Here is an 18,124-nt window from a genome sequence, read left to right as displayed (position 1 = left end):
GTGTGTATATATATACATATATATTTACAATTTTTACTAAAGCCTGCATAAGTAATGATAATCCACAGTATAAGATTATTTTCCCATACTCCTTAAGAACTAAGACTAGCAGTTACAGAATCTCATTTTATTTGCCTTAGGCAAACATACGCTACTCTACGTGTGTTTTTGACTCTGACACATTTACTGAACATGATAATGTTACCATTTAAAATAAATGATACAAATTTAACTGCATAAAGATTTGATAATAAGCTCCATCATAGTGAATCTTACGTCATCTGGTAACTAGCCACTTCTACCCTTAAGTTGCTCAGATGGACTTGAACCTTGAATGGCCTTAAAAACCAGCTCTTGGGAACAAAGAAGTCATGCACTGCCTTCAGGATTGGGGAGATCAACCGTTCCATTTGTTGGGGTCTGGGGAGTTTCCCAGGATGTAGGAATTTCCATGCTAAAACCAGAATCCTGGGAATCTGGAACAAGGTGGTCACCCTGTGAAGGCCAGATTTCAGAGGAGAAGCAAGGCTCTGAAACTCACAGCCAATGTGTTGTGGTTGACCAGCTGCCATGTAGAAGGAAAGCAGCTCTCTGATTGGCTGTGGAGGCTGACACCCAGAAGCAAAGCAGTTCTCTGATTGGCTGTTCATGACTGAGTGAGGTTAGTCTTTTGAGTGCACTGTGCTGTGGATACAAGTGAAGTAACCCAATAGAAGACAGACTGAGAAAAACAGAAAAAGAAGAGCAGTGAGAGGGTGTGAGAAGAGCAGTATTCACCAGGCAGCCTGCAGTGGGTCCTGGCAGAGGAAGAGGGAAGATGAAGAGAAAGAAGATGTGGTTTTACTGTGGAGGTCCAGATGAGATCAACGGTTTTGTACAGGCATATAGGCCTCAAAGGGGCTTCCCTGGTGCCTCAGTGGTAAAAAATCTGCCTGCCAGGCAGGAGACATGAGCTCCCTGGATCAGGAAGATCCCCTGGAGAAGGAAATGGCAACCCGCTCCAGTATTCTTGCCTGGAGAGTTCCATGGACAGAGGAGCCTGGTGCGCTACAGTTCATGAGGTTGCAAAGAATCGAACATAACTGAGTGACTGAACATGCACATGCGTTTGCGCGTGCGCACGCACACACACACAATTGTTAGGAGGCCACGGGGCTGCTTCCTTACGAGGATTCAGTAGAAGATCTGTATATCGTCTTCTGCTCCAGTCTCACTGAGCTGCCAGCTGTGGTGATCTTTATCTAGTATCTCCTTGAAGCTCAAATCACCTCCATGCAACTCCGGGCCAGAGTTACCCTGTGGGAATGGAGATTGGCAAGGGGAAGCACCACTCACATTTACCAACCCATCTCAGGCGTGGAATCGGTCCTTTCTTTTAATTTCCATCAGAACAACAGAGAACAGAAGGTTCTGACAACATAGAGAATGCAGATGTTAACATGGAGATGAACTGAGAAGTTCCCTGCTAGAGAAAAACTTTCTCTCTTCCTTCGACACAAACCTTCCTCTCCAGTTTTCACTTGTCATAGAATCAGCCTCTTCTCAGAATGATTCTATGGAAGGAAGAATCACTCTCATTAGGAGAAAACATAGGTCCTGTCTGAGCTGATTTTAAGCCACTAATGGGACTTAAGAGTCCAACATGAGCCATTTGTGGCCTCCGGTGTTAAATAACACAGCTTGAGTAGGGAGGACCTCCATGGTCCAGATCACAGTGGAGCTTTGCCAAGCTTGGTGCAGCCCCTCTTCCTGTCTCCTAAGTGTGGGCTGAAGCTCCCACCCGTCATTTACATTATGACTATCCCAGCAACAGCTACTTTTCATCACCTATGAGCAACCACCAAATAATTTCTCAAGAACAAAGACAGGATTTCTACTTCATACCCTAAACAACCACAATATAGGACAAAATCTATGAAGCAGTGGTTTCCAGACACAGGGAAAGAGGGAGGAAGGCACTTGGGAGTCCTTGAGTGAGGGAGGCAAACGAGATGAGCCCTACAAGTGGCCCCACCACCCATCCTGGAGAGAGCTGCCAGGCTGCAGAGCTTAAAGGGAGAACCCTACAAAGACCTGGTGGCCTCACTGAGGTGAAGAGACAAGACTGAGTGCAGGGAAGCCAGAGGCTAGAATACACAGAACAGGGTGCTGGAGAGGAGACAGCTACATAAAGAGAGAGCTGGGAATCTACAGAAAGTTCCCCTTCAGTCTTCAGCTGAGCCCAGATCAGCTCATGCATGTGAGAAAATGACTAAAGTCAGAACAAGAAAAAAAAGAAGCAAGAGGAAAAATCTCCAGAGTTTACACCACTTCCTAGAAGAATGGACATATCTCCTAACACAGGGAGCATGAAGTAGAGTCCTTGGCTGAGTGGGCCAAACTAACTTAAATGAAAGGCTGTTCTGAACCTCCCTAAAAAGAAAGCTTAAAAGTAGGCCTTCTAAAGATCGAACTATTTTCAAGTTACTTAACTGAGTTCCAGAACAAAGTAGAAAATATTTAAAGCAGCGTATTAACAACAAACACACACACAATGAAAGCAGCAGAACTGAAAATGTAAAATTCACAGTGTCTGCGCACGCGCGCGCGTGTGCGTGCTCAGTCGCCTCAGTCGACCCTGCAACCCCACAGACTGTAGCCCTTCGGGACAAAGATAATCCCTTTGTCCACTGGATTGTCCTGGTAAGAATACTTCCTTAGGCATCTAACCAAATATGACAAAGACTCAGGAAAATGTGGCTCTTTGGAAAGAGAAAACGAAATTAATGAATAGACCCAGAAATGACACCAATGACAGAAAGAATAAAATGGAAGGATAAGGACATTAGAACAGCTATTATAAATATACTCCCATATGTTTTGGTAAGGTAAAAGAAAGCATGAGCATGATGAAGAGGAAAATGGAAGACAAAAAGACCCAATCAAACTTTTAAAGATGAAATAATGTTTGAGATGAAAAATATACTGTATGGGTTAACAGTAGATGATACACCATAATAAAGTAGAGTTTATCCTAGGAATGCAAGATTTATTTAACACTATTATTTAAAGCTATTGCTTCACCATATTGAATGATTTAAAAAGTAAAACCATATGAACATAAGAAAAAGCATCTGCCAAAATTCAATATCCAATCATGATTAAAAAAAAAAAAACTCTCTGCAAACCAAGAATAGCTGGGAACTTCTTCAATCTGATTAATGAAGCCTCTATGAAAAACTTACAGGTAACATCACACCTGGTGAATCCTTTCCTTCCAAGATAAGGAACAAGAAAGGATGTACATTCTCACCTCTTTTATTTAACATATTTCTTAGAGGTCTTAGCCATAGCAAAAGGCAAGAAATAGACATAAAAGGCATACTGATATGAAAGGAAGAAATAAAAGTATTTTTATTAACAGATGACATCATGGTCTATGTAGAAAATCTTAAACTTATGAAAAGATTGTAAGAACTTATAAGTGAATATAGTGAGGTTTCAAGGTATGAGATCAATATGTTGAAATAAATTTTATATCTATATTACTGTCAATGAGAAATCAGAAAATAAATGAAAACATACCATTTACTGTTTGTTGTGGACTGTTTGTGTTCATGCCCGCCCTCCCAAATTCACATAATGAAATCTAATCTCCAACGTGATGATATTGGGAAGTGGGAGGCTTTTGGGAGGTAATTAGACTGTGAGGGTGGAGCGCTAATGAATGGAATTGGTGCATTTATAAGACAATGAAGAGACCAAAATGCTCTCTTTCTCTACACTATGAGGTGAGGATACAGCAAGAAGTCCACTGTCTGCAATCAGGAAGAGAACTCTTTGCTGGACCCAGCCAGGTTAGCACCATGATCTTGGGCTTTCAGTCTCTAGAACTGAGAGAAATTTCTGTTGCTGACAAGCTACCTAGTTAAGAACAGTCTTAAGCTAAGACACTATTGCATTAAAAAATGTGAAATATTTAGAATAAATTAGACAAGAGTTGTGCAAGACCTGTACACTGAAAACTATAAAACACTGCTGAGAGAAATTAAAGAAGACCTAAAATGGGGAGATACACCATGTTCATGGATTGGAGGACCTCAATATTGTTAAAATGTCAGTTCTCTCTAAATTGACTTATAGATTCAATCCCATCCCAATCTAAAGCCCAGCAATTTTTTTTTCTTGCAGAAATCTGTGAACTGAATCTAAAATTTGTGTGGAATTGCAAGACTTAAAATAGCCAAAACAATTTTGAAGAAGGAGCATGAGTTTCAAATCTTAAAACTATTGATTTTTAAGACTTTTTAAAAAGTTAATCAAGACAGTGTAAAGTTGGTATAAAGTTATATATCAATGTAAATCTGATACATATACATATACATATATATGTATATGTGTATATATATATATATAAAGATACACATCAAAGGAACAGAACAGCATCAAGAAATAGACCCACACATGTATAGTCAATTGAGTTTTGACACACATGCCAAGGCAATTCCATAGGGAAAGAATAATCTTTTCAACAAATGGTGCTGGAACAGTTGGACAGCCATATGCAAAAATACGAACCTCAATTCATACCTCACACCTTGGATCATAGACCAAAATATAAGCCCTAACACCAGAAAACTTCTGAAAGAAAATACAGGAGAAAATCTTAGTGTTCTTAGGTTGCTGCTAAGTCACTTCAGTCATGTCTGACTCTGTGCAACCCTGTAGATGGCAGCCCACCAGGCTCCCCCATCCCTGGGATTCTCCAGGCAAGAACACTGGAGTGGGTTGCCATTTCCTTTTCCAGTGCATGAAAGTAAAAAGTGAAAGTGAAGTCCCTCAGTCGTGTCTGACCCTTAGCGACCCCATGAACTGCAGCCCACCAGGCCCTCCGTCCATGGGATTTTCAGGCAAGAGTACTGGAGTGGGGTGCCATTGCCTTCTCCGTTCTTAGGTTATGGGGTTGCAAAGAGTCGGACACGACTGAGCGACTTTCACTTTCACTAGGTTAATCCAAAGTACAACTCAAATGTCCACCAGCAGGCAAATGCATGAACAAATGTGGTGTACTCACACTACAGAATACTACTCAGAAACGAAAGGAATAAACTGTTGGAAACTTCTCAAAATGAATGAATCTCAGTACCACTCTGAATGGCAGACACCAGATAAAAAGGCTACAAGACTGTATGAGTCCATTATTTTAAATTCTGAAAACTGCAAACCAACAATGGCAAAGTAGACCAGTGTTTGCATGGGGGTGGAGGGGAGGAAGAGGTGGGAAGGGAAGGATTTCAAAGAGGGATGAGGAGACTATTGGGAGTGATATGTATTAGTTGCTCAGTTGTGTCTGACTCTTTGCCATCTCATGAACTGTAGCCCACCAGGCTCCTCTATATATGGAATTCTCCAGGCAAGAATACTGGAGTGGGTTGTTATTTCCTACTCCAGGGGATCTCCTCAACCCGGGGATCGAACCTGGGTCTCCTGCATTGTAGGCAATTTTTTTTTTTTTTTTTACCATTTGAGCCACCAGGGAAATGATTGTTATTTTGATTTAGCTATGGGTTCATGGGTATAGAAATATGTCAACACTTATCAGTCTTCTTTAAATATATGCAGTTATTGTAAGTCATTTATACTTCAAGAAGCCTGTTTTTTAAAAAGCAAAAAGAACAGTTTATAGCTGATTTAATGCACTTTAAGTCCGCAGAGAAATGTATCAATCAGGGCACTTAGCGCTAGTTATAACAAGAAGCCCAGTATCTCCATGACTTGATAAAGCAAAAGTTTATGTTTTGCCTATGTCACAGCCTCACATGGGTTGGGCTGCTCCGGGCAGTTCGAAGCCATGCAGTGACTCAGGGACCACGGCTTCTTCCAGCTTGTGGCCCTGCTCACTTCAAGATGCATCTTCACTCTTACCAAAGAGAAGAAAGAACAGAGATGATCCTGACCGGACCTAGCAGCAGGTGCCCATCAGTCTGCCTACATCCCTTAGGCCAAAACCCAGTTATATGGTAAGAAGGGCTGGGAAATAGAGTCCCCTCCATTCCAGGAGAGAAGAATTGTGCGTTCATCTCTGTATCCAGCCAGTCTCTGCCAGAAGGAAAAGAAACATCTCCTCCAAGAGTAGCTATGCACACAAGTATTACAAAAGAATGCTGACCTTTGGAGCCACCCGCATTCAGATCCCATCATGGTTTTCTTGAAATGATAAGTCATTTGTTTTATTTTTCTCAACTGAAGAGCCTTCTCAAGGATTTCTTATGAAGGAACAGTTTCTACACTAAAGGGAACCCAAGGTTCCAGCTCCTGAGAAGCAGAAAATTATTTACGGTTTATGGATTACTCCCACGACTTCCCCCACTCCTTTTCTCTAATTATCCCCAAGGTTTCAAAACATTCAGAGTTCAGTCTAGGCAAAGGCATGCATCCTGCATCCTACAGCATCAGCACCTACAGCACGAGGAGAAACTGAACCCAGACCAATGACACAGAGCTACCGAGAACATTTGCTCAGTCTTTGGTGGGATAGAGCAGGATAAAGAGACTCCTCTCTGAAGCATCCAGACAGCCCACTGTGTGACGCTTCGGACAAGCAGTGACTGTGGTAAGGCTGGATCCAATCTTATTATTATCAGCTGGCTGACCATGATAGGGTCTCATCAGATGTCTATTCCTGGAGCAAACTCCCCCATGACTCCTCTCTGAAGCATCCAGACAGCCCACTGTGTGACGCTTCGGACAAGCAGTGACTGTGGTAAGGCTGGATCCAATCTTATTATTATCAGCTGGCCGACCATGATAGGGTCTCATCAGATGTCTATTCCTGGAGCAAACTCCCCCATGGCAGTGAATCTTCTCCAAATTCAGCAGCGCTTCTCACCCAGGTGTCTGTGGTCCTGGGGATGACCTGACTTGTCAGAATGTGTCCGGCAATTACCTACAAGGGCCAACAGCTGGCTGTGCTCAGAATGAGAAGATCTGAGTGTTGAGCTTCCAAGTTCACACTGGTAAGGTGATTGACACAGTTTTTCCTAATATTTTTATTTGCATCCTGGATTTTGAGGGTAATATACTTAATGTGTGTGAACCACTCCATTCAGTGTTTTTAGCCTTACCACTCAACTGAAACCACGGCTGTCACTGTCATCAATGATCTTCTCATTGTCCAAACCCAATGGTCAGCATCTAACTTAACATCAAAGAAGTATGTGATACAGCTGATCACTCCCTCTTTCTCCAAGCACTGCTATTTAGTTTCTGGGGTACCATGCTCCTCAGGTCCTACCTGCCTACTGTTCTTCTAACCCTGAATATTTGGCCACAGAGCCCCCTCCTGGAAAGTCTTCTCTTGTATGAACTAGGCATTTGGAAAAGCCATGGATTAAGTTCTGTAAATGGAGAATGAGTTTCCCTGCCTCCACCTCCCCAACCTTAATAGCTTTGGACAACTCAGAGAAAATTTCTCTTTCCTTCTTATCTTCCCTCTTTATTCCCTTACTCCCTCTTTTCCTCCCTTCCTTCTTTCCTCCTTCCCTTTCTCCCTCCTTTATTTTTGGTCAAATTATCTGGAAATCATCTCCCTCTACAAGTCGTAAATATGGTTTCCAGATACGATAGTTCATTGCCATTTTTCTCTCTCTTAACTTACCTAGGAAAAGTGAAAGAGGACACTTTCATCATTATCAGTGAGAAATGCACCATTTTCGAAAATCAACTTAAACTGTCCCCTTTAGGAACGAGTTCATGAAACACAAGAGGGAAAAACAATGAATTCATAGAAGCACTTGTTTCCACCCACTTGGAACATAGTCCATGTTTGCCAGCCTGTATGATTAGCTGGGGGAATAATCATCCTCATTTACATAACCTCTTGGCCCTTTGGTATTTCAAGATGGCACCATTCCAGGGGTGCAGTTTCCCTCTAGATGAAGGAAGCTAAAAGTCCACGAATGTCCATCAGATACTCACTGGATATAGCTTCTCTAGAATGTCTAGGAATTTCTGGTTGTTTCTCCATCTCTTAAGAGTCTTGCAGAATGGTCTAATATTTGCTAATGTGCGTCTCATCTTTAATAATTCAGTGGCCCAATATTCATTTAGGAAATATTATGAATCACTTGTATATCTACTGCATATAAGCTCTCCTACGGGGTGCTTCAGGCTTGCCAGGTAGCTTGGTGCTAAAGAATCTGCCTGTCAATGCAGGAGACGTCAGTTGGATCTCTGGGTTGGGAAGATCCCCTGGAGATGGAAATGGAAACCACTCCAGTGTTCCTGCCTGGAGAATTCCATGAACAGAGGAGTCTGGTGGGCTACAGTCCATGGGGTCACAAAGAGTCAGATGTGACTTAGCAGCTGGGCATGCACTGGGTGCTGCAGCTCTGCCTTGGAGGAGCGGACAAGTGCTGCTGCTGCTGAGTCGCTTCAGTCGTGTCCAACTCTGTGCGAGCCCATAGACAGCAGCCCACCAGGCTCCCCCGTCCCTGGGATTCTCCAGGCAAGAACACTGGAGTGGGTTGCCATTTCTTTCTCCAATAACAGATAGGTGAGAAGTGTCTAAACGTTAAACCCTATTCCAAACAGACTGAGCACGCCAGGGGCAGAGGTAAGGGGCTTTCTCTATATCCTCTCCCTCACCTCAGTGTAGTGCTGAGGACATAAACAGGTGATCAGTTTCCCAGTGAATTTTCATAATTAAAACCCATAATGGTCACCAGTCAAATTTTGGGGGAAAGAAAGAGCTCCTTTCTCTCACTGTCAGAGGGCATATGACAGTCACAACACCTTCCATGGTAGGGAGTGGTGACACACCAGAGGCTGAGAAGAATACTTCATGGGGTTCAAATCAGAAGGAACTTTGAGCAGATAAGATAAATAAGCACTGAAATTAGCCTAAATACCAAAGGCACTGCTTATTGGGCTGGGGGGGGGAGGCAGGGGGCGGGGGAGGGGGGGTAGTTTCACATCTAAAAAAATACACAAGTGGTTAGAAGTTCTAAATACTCATTGCAAAATTGTTTTTGTATTGAAGTCACACCCTTAATGGTTTCCACTCAAAAATGGAGCTCATCAACTCTACCCCTGTCAACTCGCTTATGGGATTTGGATCACAGAGAAAGAAATGAAAGGCCTCCTGAGGTAACTGCCATCTCCTCTGCCTCTCGGATCTGACTCAAAATCGTATCCGCATTTACTTAGTGTCTCTCTACTGGTATCTCCTCTGAAGAACAATGCAATATCCCACCTGGGTTAAACCCAAATTAGCCAAGCACTGGCCTTTAGGTATTTAAAAATATGTAGAGAGAAATGACCACAGTTCTCATACTGAAATTTCAAATGGGCAACTTCCCTATTATACAGTTTTTAATAGTGATTTTTTTTTTGAGCTAAAATGGAAGGAACACTCAGCTGCTCAGTGAGGCAGAGTTAAAATATTCTGCAAAAACAGCACTTACAGCAGAACCCCTGGGCTACCAATTAATGAACACACAACTATTGGTACCAGACACAGGTGTGCTATGGCGGATTCATGGCCCAGAAAAGGATTTTGCCTTATTATCTTATCTTTAACAATAAACACTTTATAGCAAACCATTTTTATGATAAGTGACTAAAAAATGTATATAACAGAATCAAACACAGGTACTCCCTGTAATGTTCACTAGCTTTCTCTCACAGCTTTCTCTGCTGGGACCATTACTTTTATTCCACTTACATTGTTTAGTAGGGGTCTTGGTTTTCTGGCTGAACCTGTGAGATTTGTTAATCAAATGAATCCCAGTCCCAGCAAGGGTATCTAATGAACCTATGACAGCATGATCTCTCCGGATAAATTCTGCCAGGGGCCCCAAGTCTCCCTGTTGGGGTGTTTTTTCCTGGTTGAAAACTCTGTGCTTAAAATTTAGTCTTTCGTCTCAATCCTGAGAAATAATGGTCATTGACAGGGAACCCATAATATCCGATACCTTTCTGGGAACAGGAGATCTTCACCTCGATTTTTAAGTACAGTGTATAGGCAGAAAAGTCAAGGTTGCCTGCTATGCAAAACCATCGTGACCCCACCCACTGCAGTGGAACGCAGTGGTGGATGAGTGTGAGTATGTGGATTTGGCTGGTGAGTGTGTTGTATGTGTCAGTGGGTTTGTGAAAGTGTATAAATTTGCATGAATGTGTACTTGTATGTTTCTGAGTGCTTGTGTATGAATATGCTGCTGCTGCTGCTAAGTCACTTCAGTCATGGCGGACTCTGTGTGACCCCATAGACGGCAGCCCACTGGGCTCCCCCGTCCCTGGGATTCTCCAGGCAAGAAACACTGGAGTGGGTTGCCATTTCCTTCTCCAATGCATGAAAGTGAAAAGTGAAAGTGAAGTCGCTCAGTCGTGTTCAACTCTTAGCGACCCCATGGACTGCAGATGCTATTTGTGTGTATTTTTGAGTAAATGTGTACAGTTGTGTGTGTGTTCATATATGTGTTTGTATATGGTCACATTTTGTGTGAGTGTATGACCATGAATGTGAGTAGAAAGGTATTGTGTATGGATGTCTATTTGTGTATGAATGTGTATGAGTGTAAAAGTGTGCATGTGTCCATTGTGTGGGTGAGTTTGGTTGAGTGTGTGTATGTCTGTATGACTTGTGTGTGTAAATGTGTGTTTGGGTGAGCATGTCAGTGTGTGAATTTGTGTAAGTTGCATATATGTGTAATTTGCAAGTGGGGTTGTATTTTATTGTGGAGGAATGCATGTTGTGGGTGTTATTTGTATATATGTGTCATTTTTTGTGTGTTCAAGCATTGCATTGTGTGTATTTGTGCAAATATATTTGTGTGTGTTGGAGTATGTGGGTCTGTGATTGTGTATTTGTGTGTTCTCTTTTGTGGGAGTGGGAGTGTGTAATTGTGCAAACGCGAGCGTTTGTGTTGGGACTGTGCGCGTCACGGGAATGTGGGTTTGTGTGTTTGTGAGTATGTATACTCGGTTTGCGTGTGTGTGTGTGTGTGTGTGTGCGCGCGCGATGGAGCGCGCGTGTGAGCCGGTGTGTGCGGTCGCCGCGCGCCGCCACCTCCTCGCGAACCGCCCCTTCGCGGCGGGAGCAGAGGCTGCGGCCGGGCGGGCGGGCGAGGGAGGGACGCGCGCCGCGGTGAGCGGCTAGCGCCGCCGTCACCGCCGCCGCCGCGCCGACTCTGCCCTTTAAATCGGTCTCCAAGCCGATTACAGCTGATCTCCCACGTGACGTTTTACCTTCTGTCTCCCGGAGCTAGTTGCCCGAGGACAGTCCTTCTCAGCCCGCCGGGGGGCTCGGGCTCCCGCAACTTTGAGCGAAGCGGCGGCCGGCCGGGCGCCCTCGCGGGCCCCTCTCCACTCGGGCGTCGGGGCGCGGGGGCTTCGCTAGGCCGGGGACGGGGCGGGGAGGGCGGTCAGGGCAGACAACGTGTCCCGGCCGCAGCCCGCCGTCCCTCGGACCCGCGCGGCGCCGCGCCCGGGAGGCCGACGGCGTGCCGGGTGCGCCGCGTCAGGCAGCGGGGCGCCCCCCACGTCGTCTGGAGCCAGGCGGGCGCGCCCTCGGAGGAGCCGGCGGGGGATGGCCGCGATGCAGGGCTGAGCCCCCCGCGCCCTCACCATGCAGAAGAGCGTGCGCTACAACGAGGGGCACGCCCTGTACCTGGCCTTCCTAGCCCGTAAAGAGGGCACCAAGCGCGGCTTCCTGAGCAAGAAGGCAGCCGAGGCGAGCCGCTGGCACGAAAAGTGGTTCGCCCTCTACCAGAATGTGCTCTTCTACTTTGAGGGCGAGCAGAGCTGCCGCCCGGCGGGCATGTACCTCCTGGAGGGCTGCAGCTGCGAGCGGGCACTCGCGCCGCCCAGGGCCGGGGCCGGGCCGGGCGGCGCCCGGGACACGCTGGACAAGCAGGTACCACGCGCCGTCCCCTCTCTGTCCCCCTGCTTGCGGCCGCGGCGATTCCCAACTCTCCTAACCCCGGAGGTCGAGGGCCCGACCTAACGCAAGGCCCTCTCTCCGAGGTGCCCCTGCGGGGTCTGTGGCAGGACAGCTCCACGCGTCTCCCCATCTCCATCCCCCCTTGTCCTCCATCCTTCATCTCTTTATGATCCGTTGGTATAAGGACTCGGCTTTTTTTTTTTTTTTTTTCCCGTGTCCCGAAAGCGGGCGGGTCCTTTCAGCTTCTTTGCTCACCTCCCATGGCCTCTCTACACCTTGTTCGGAAGGATTTAGTGTGGTGACGTGTGTTGACACCTGTTGGATTTAGATTGGCAAAACGGAACTAACTTAATTGGGAAAGTTTGGTTTCTCCTTTACCCGGCTGCTGCGTGCAGGTTTCTTTGCCTGAGATGTTTGGTCGCTGGCTGAGCAGGGAACACACCGGGCTCCCGGGACGGACAGGCACTTTCTGTTGGTCACTTTCAATCTGTCTTTCTGGTTTCCGTCAGTTTACTTTGCTAACATTTGGCCTGCTGGGTCTAATTATGAAGGTAAATGTGTATCCGTTTCCCTCAGGATTAATATTTAGTAGCCACATTCCTGCTATGTGTAAACACGCGGGCATTTAAAAAGAACGCTTCTGTGTACTTTTCAATGAATGCTTTGAAAATGAATGTGATCTTTTTATCCTGGGTTGTAATTTTATTAGTTTTGCTATGTTTTGTACTCACGGAGGGAAAAAAAAAAAACCCTGCAAATTTAGTAACTCCCTCACCCCATTCCTGCGAATGCGAAATTTGTATTTTTTCAATCACCATTTGTTATTAAAGTTAAAGCAGACTAATTTTATGCTCCCAGATCTTCTCACTTCGCTTCTAGATGTCCACCTGGAAAAAAAGATTGATGGTCTTTGCTGTTGCATAAACATATTTAGCAGGTTAATTTTCCGTGCAAGTCAGACCAAACAGCTTCTACTGCAAACCCCGAGGGCGGCTGTGGGAGGCGCTAGCGATGGAAAGATGAGTAAGATGCCTGCATAACCCCTGGGGGCTCATAAATCAATGTGTAAAGTTAAGAGGAGTTAAAACTAGATGGACCAGAAGTTTGATTTTTCTTTTTTCACTTTGGTTTCACTGTAAATCATTCTGATTAAGCTTGGTTTAACACACACCTGAAAAACTTAAAAGTATACCCCCTTTGGTTTTTGAGAGCATGTTGAGGGTCTTGGAAAAACTGATTTCCAATTTTGTAGATGTAGGTACTGGAAATATAAGTTTAAAATTCAAGTTAGATATTTTAGAAATTAAATTGAGAGCCAGAGGAGGGGTTTTGAAGAAATATGTAGAGTTTTTTTTTTTTCAGGATTTTTTTTTTAATGTTTCTGTTGGTGAGATTTTTCTTGTAGGCATGTGTTCCAAGGCCCATAGGAGCAAAGACCAATAGATTTAAAACGTGTTATTATGTCTAAACTAGAATAGGATACTTAAGATTATTCTGAAGATACATCATTGACTTAATTACAAAGTATTTTTCTCTCTTTGTATGTATGCTAATATCAGGAGATAGCCACTTAAAAAAAATAAATAAACTGGGAGTGGGGAGTTTTTACCTGTTGCACCGAAACGTGGCTGCCTGTCCTAATAACATATGAAAACCAAGATTTTTCTACTTGGAGAATAACCAGACTGTCATCTTTAGGACAGTTTTCTTTGAAGCATACCTTATAAAGAACTCTAATCTCTATAAATAGTTTGACTCTCCTGCTACTTCGTAATGGAAGTCCAAAATAGGTCTCCTTATAAAAAATTTTTTTTCTCAGTCATACAAGCCATGAGTATTTCTCACTCGTTTCTACATCTCCATGAGGTTAGAAATTAGAACCTGCGGTGATTGTAATAAAACTGAGATAGAGAATACAGCATTCAAAATGGATTAGGAGTTGGATGGGGAAATCTGTTAGTCTGACTTAGGTTGGCTGAGCAGGCTGATATTTTTTCTGTAGTACTATCTGGTTGTGTTTGAAGAATGAAGAAGAAACTGTGAAGATGAGAAGCAAGTAGAAACAGTTTACCCTAAATCTACAGTTTATTTAGTTGGTTCTCTTTCAGTTAATTTGTGTTGCTAATGCGCTGATGCAAAGAGCCCAACTCTTTGGAAAAGACCCTGATGCTGGGAAAGATTGAGGGCAGGAGAAGAAGGGGACGACAGAGGATGAGATGGTTGGATGGCCTCATTAATTCAGTGAACACGAGTTTGAGCAAACTCGGGGAGATAGTGAAGGACAGGGAAGCCTGGTGTGCTGCAGTCCATGGGGTCACAAAGATCTGGATAGGACTTGGCGACTGCACAACAAGTGTACTCACCTCAGCTAGACACGGTGGATCTGTGAGATGGGTGAGGTAGGGGGAAGATGAGAGGGGCTGAGCAGAGATCCCGTCAAGGTCTGCTTCTCCAAGTATGCTTCTGGAACTTTCCTCATAAACGTTTCTAGCAACCCCATAAACATGCTTGAAGGTTAGGGCTTGGAACAGGTCTTAAGGAGACAGAATCGGTTTCCTCCACCGTTTCTGTGTGACATCTTTAAGGCAAATCTCTTCACATCTCATTAACATTTTTTCTGTTAATGAAATCTGTTTTTTTTTAACATGTAAATATTAAGAGTTTGGCTCAGATGATTTCTAAGTTGCCTTCCAATTAGGACATCTCCTGCTTCTAGGATTTTAACAGATAGTGTGAGCTTTTTGCTAAGTACAAGGATGTGAAAGACAATTTCACAAGATTTAAAGATTACCAGTCTCTGTAATAAATACTGCGTCTGAGTAGCTAAGGCCAAGCAGGTGATTGAAGTGGACATTCTGATGAATCCTATCAGCAGAGGTTCAGAACTATAGAAACATCATTGCTTGAGACAAAGATGTTCTTACCATTCACATTGAAGGGCGACATATTGTAATGACAGTGACAGTTGATGTAATTCTCGCTATAAAATGCCTCTAATCATTCTTGCCAGTTTAAATTCTACTTCAATTTATTTAAAATTCTAATTAGCTGTGGTAGGTTATGAGAAGAAAACACTCACTGGTTTGTTTCTTCTTAATACTCATTCAAAATGCGTTGGTTGACGAAAGAATATTAAGGTTTTTTCGTTCATTTTTTTTTCTTCCCTCTCTCCTTCCTTCTTTCCCTCTGTCCCTCCCTCCCTCCCACTTCTTTTATTTCACCATTTTATCTTAAACTGTTTCTAGTTAAGAAGAAAAAAAAGTGATTTTAACTTTCCAAATGTGCCTAGGTTGAAGGATTATTTGCATTGCTCTGTTTTTCTCAATAGTGTCCCAGGATTTCACTTTAGTTGGTCCTCAGGAGATACATGGCTCTATCAACCTTCTATAGTAGCTATTTCTTAGCGATAGTTGCAGTGATATAGTCAAAATGCTCTCAGTTACAGAAAACTTTAAGTGGTGCTCCTTTTCTCGAAAATATGTGTATTGGTAGCACTTCTTTCTAAAAGAGCTCCATTTATGGAAAATGACAAACTTACCTTTCATTCCAGGTAAAGGTGTTCGAGGGGGAAAGGAATTTGCATTTAGCAGGAACCTCTATGTGCTGGGCTTCCCTGGTGGCTCAGAGGTTAAAGCATCTGCCTGGAATATGGGAGACCTAGGTTCGATCCCTGGGTTGGGAAGATCCCCTGGAAAAGGAAAATGGCAACCCACTCCAGTACTCTTGCCTGGAGAATCCCATGGAGGGAGGACCCTGGTAGGCTACAGTCCATCTGGTGGCAAAGAGTTGGACTTCCCTTTCACATTCTATGTGCCAAGCTCAGTGTTATGTTCTATTAGCTAATCAAGTTGGAACCTCACTTCAGCTCTTGGAGATTGGTAATGTTCTTTCATGTTTACCTATGATAAGATTGAGGCTTTAAGAGTTTTAGGGAGATGACCAAAGTCTTAACTCTAGGTATGAAGACTGAATAATCTCTGAAGAGTGTCTTATTAAGAAGACTATTTAAATCCACTGAGCTTCAAGAAATTTCAGATCTAGGTGAAATGGGGGTTGGAGTTGTAGTAAGTGAATCACTGTTTAATTTTTTCCTCTTAAAACTGTTTAAGGAGCAGTTTCCATTTTGAGAAATACAGTTGCAAACCATTCCATTTTCAAAGAAAAATGGGCTTTATGTTTAAACAATTGTATGGGGCATTTATTTACTTTGTAGGGAATCTTGAAAAATACTCACTCTAGGGTGAAAGCATACATCCCAGTTAGTCTGATCTGTTTAAGTGGTTGTATCCGTCTTGCCTGCTCACAGGAGAGGCATACAGGAACAAAGTCATCTTCACTTACTCCCCTGGTGGTGTTGAGTGTCCTGTTCAGCCTGATTTCAGTTGTTTCAGAGGCAGGGGAGAGAATATATCCGTTAGTTCTGGAGGTTTAAAGTAGTAGATACTAGTCATATTTGTGCTGAATGAAACATGTTTTAATTTTTAAGGGATTAAAGGTTATGTGATTCCCCCCTGTCACGTCATTTCCAGCCAGTCATTTTAGCCTTCCTAACTTGACCACAAGCAGAGGATTTTAATCATTTTATCGAATTAGGCAGAGCTGCCTGCAAGCCCTGAAATATTTGTGGAGGTTGGGGAGTGTGGATGATCGGTTTTTGTTCCAGCTCACGTTAATTGAAATATAATAACCAACTCAGTATTTTCTTTTCAACCTTTGCTTATGGAACACAAATAAAGGGTAAATGGAAGAAAAATATTTGTTAAATCTTATAAAATGTTTTAAAGTATAATTTAGGAAAGAAGTTGATTTATCACTTGAATTTTGTAATCATTCTTCCAATTAAGATTTGAATGAAGAAAAATAATCTATGGATTAGAAAAATACAGTTTTAATTTTGACTGCACTCAACCTTACTGTTTATATTATTGTACTTATCATTAAGAATTCAGCGTAGAGAAATCCATCTTTGATGGGACAGATGTACATGAAAGTGAATTTTTATTGTGACAAGTATTTTTCCATGGGTTTTAATAAGTGAGTACTAAATACACTACTAAATGGTGGAAAATATTTGTAGTGTAATAACAATTTTTTCCCCTTCTTTCAGGAATGAAAAAGCACAAGTATTTTTCTTTCATTGAATGATAAGTCCAAAAGTATGTATGATAACCAAAAGCTTCTGGCTTAGCCAGCAAATATTAGTAGTTTGTTGTAATAGTAGTTGTTGATATTGCTGTTTGTTTAATGCAGATTATACTTTTTAGTTGGTCATATTTTTGTCCATATATCTCAATAAATATGCATGATACAATCAATATAATTTTAATTTTGTAGAGTAGAAAAAGTAATGAAATAAGCCATATTGACAGACAATATGGATTTACTCCGGTCTGAAGTCCTGATTTTATGTCTTTATGCCTTGTTTATTTGTCCTATAAGAAAGGGATATGTGTGTATATTTGTGTATGCATATTGTGTATATGTTTATTGAGTTTATCTTCCATCATTGAATATTAAGCACTTTTTGTGCAATTATGTAGTTTATCTTCCATCATTAAAAATCAGGCACTTTTTATACAATGAGATGGAGCTTCTCAAGTAGTGCTAGTGGTAAAGAAACTACCTGCCAATGAGGAGATGTAAGAGACACAGGTTTGATCCCTGGAGAAGGGAATGACAGCCCACTCCAGTGTCCTTGCCTGGAGAATCCCATGGACAGAGACTGGCAGGCTGTGGTTCATGGAGCGGCTGAGAGCTGGCCACAGCTGAAGCAACTTAGCGTTCAATTACATATCTTGGAGTTTGCAGGGTTTTATTTGTATCACTAAGACATGTATTTTAAGACATGAGTTGTAAATACAATCTGTAAATACTGTTTACAATGAGTTGTAAATACAATTTGAGGTGATTTTTCAGGACTAATGATTGTGTTAAGTGACATCACAGTATAAATTCCTCTCTGAAATTACCTTAAGACTATATATATGAAAATCTTGGTTAATATTGAAACAAAACTAGCAATGATATTTGTTAGGTATCAATATAGCACTATGGTAAATGTTTGGTTCAGTTTAGTTCAGTTCAGTCGCTCAGTCGTGTCTGACTCTTTGCGACCTCATGAATCGCAGCACACCAGGCCTCCCTGTCTATCACCAACTCCCGGAGTTCAGCCAAACTCATGTCCATCGGGTCAGTGATGCC

The 18,124-nt window shown here is 42.8% G+C and overlaps 1 protein-coding gene across 2 annotated transcripts in view; it reads left to right on the top strand.

Annotated features, from left to right (window-relative positions):
- RASGRF2 (Ras protein specific guanine nucleotide releasing factor 2) overlaps window positions 11,171–18,124 on the top strand; it is a 253,030-nt gene continuing 246,076 nt past the window's right edge. For both annotated transcript variants that reach the window (XM_018050061.1, XM_018050060.1), the window contains exon 1: window positions 11,171–11,896. In XM_018050061.1, the coding sequence (XP_017905550.1) occupies window positions 11,609–11,896 (288 nt within the window). In that variant the 5' untranslated portion in view covers window positions 11,171–11,608. The remainder of the gene's footprint in view (window positions 11,897–18,124) is intronic.

This window comes from Capra hircus, chromosome 7 (genome assembly GCF_001704415.2).
Source record: "Capra hircus breed San Clemente chromosome 7, ASM170441v1, whole genome shotgun sequence".
Classification (NCBI taxonomy): Eukaryota; Metazoa; Chordata; class Mammalia; order Artiodactyla; family Bovidae; genus Capra; species Capra hircus.
The sequence above is the reverse complement of the archived record's forward strand: the minus strand, read 5'-3'. Positions and strand labels throughout refer to the sequence as shown.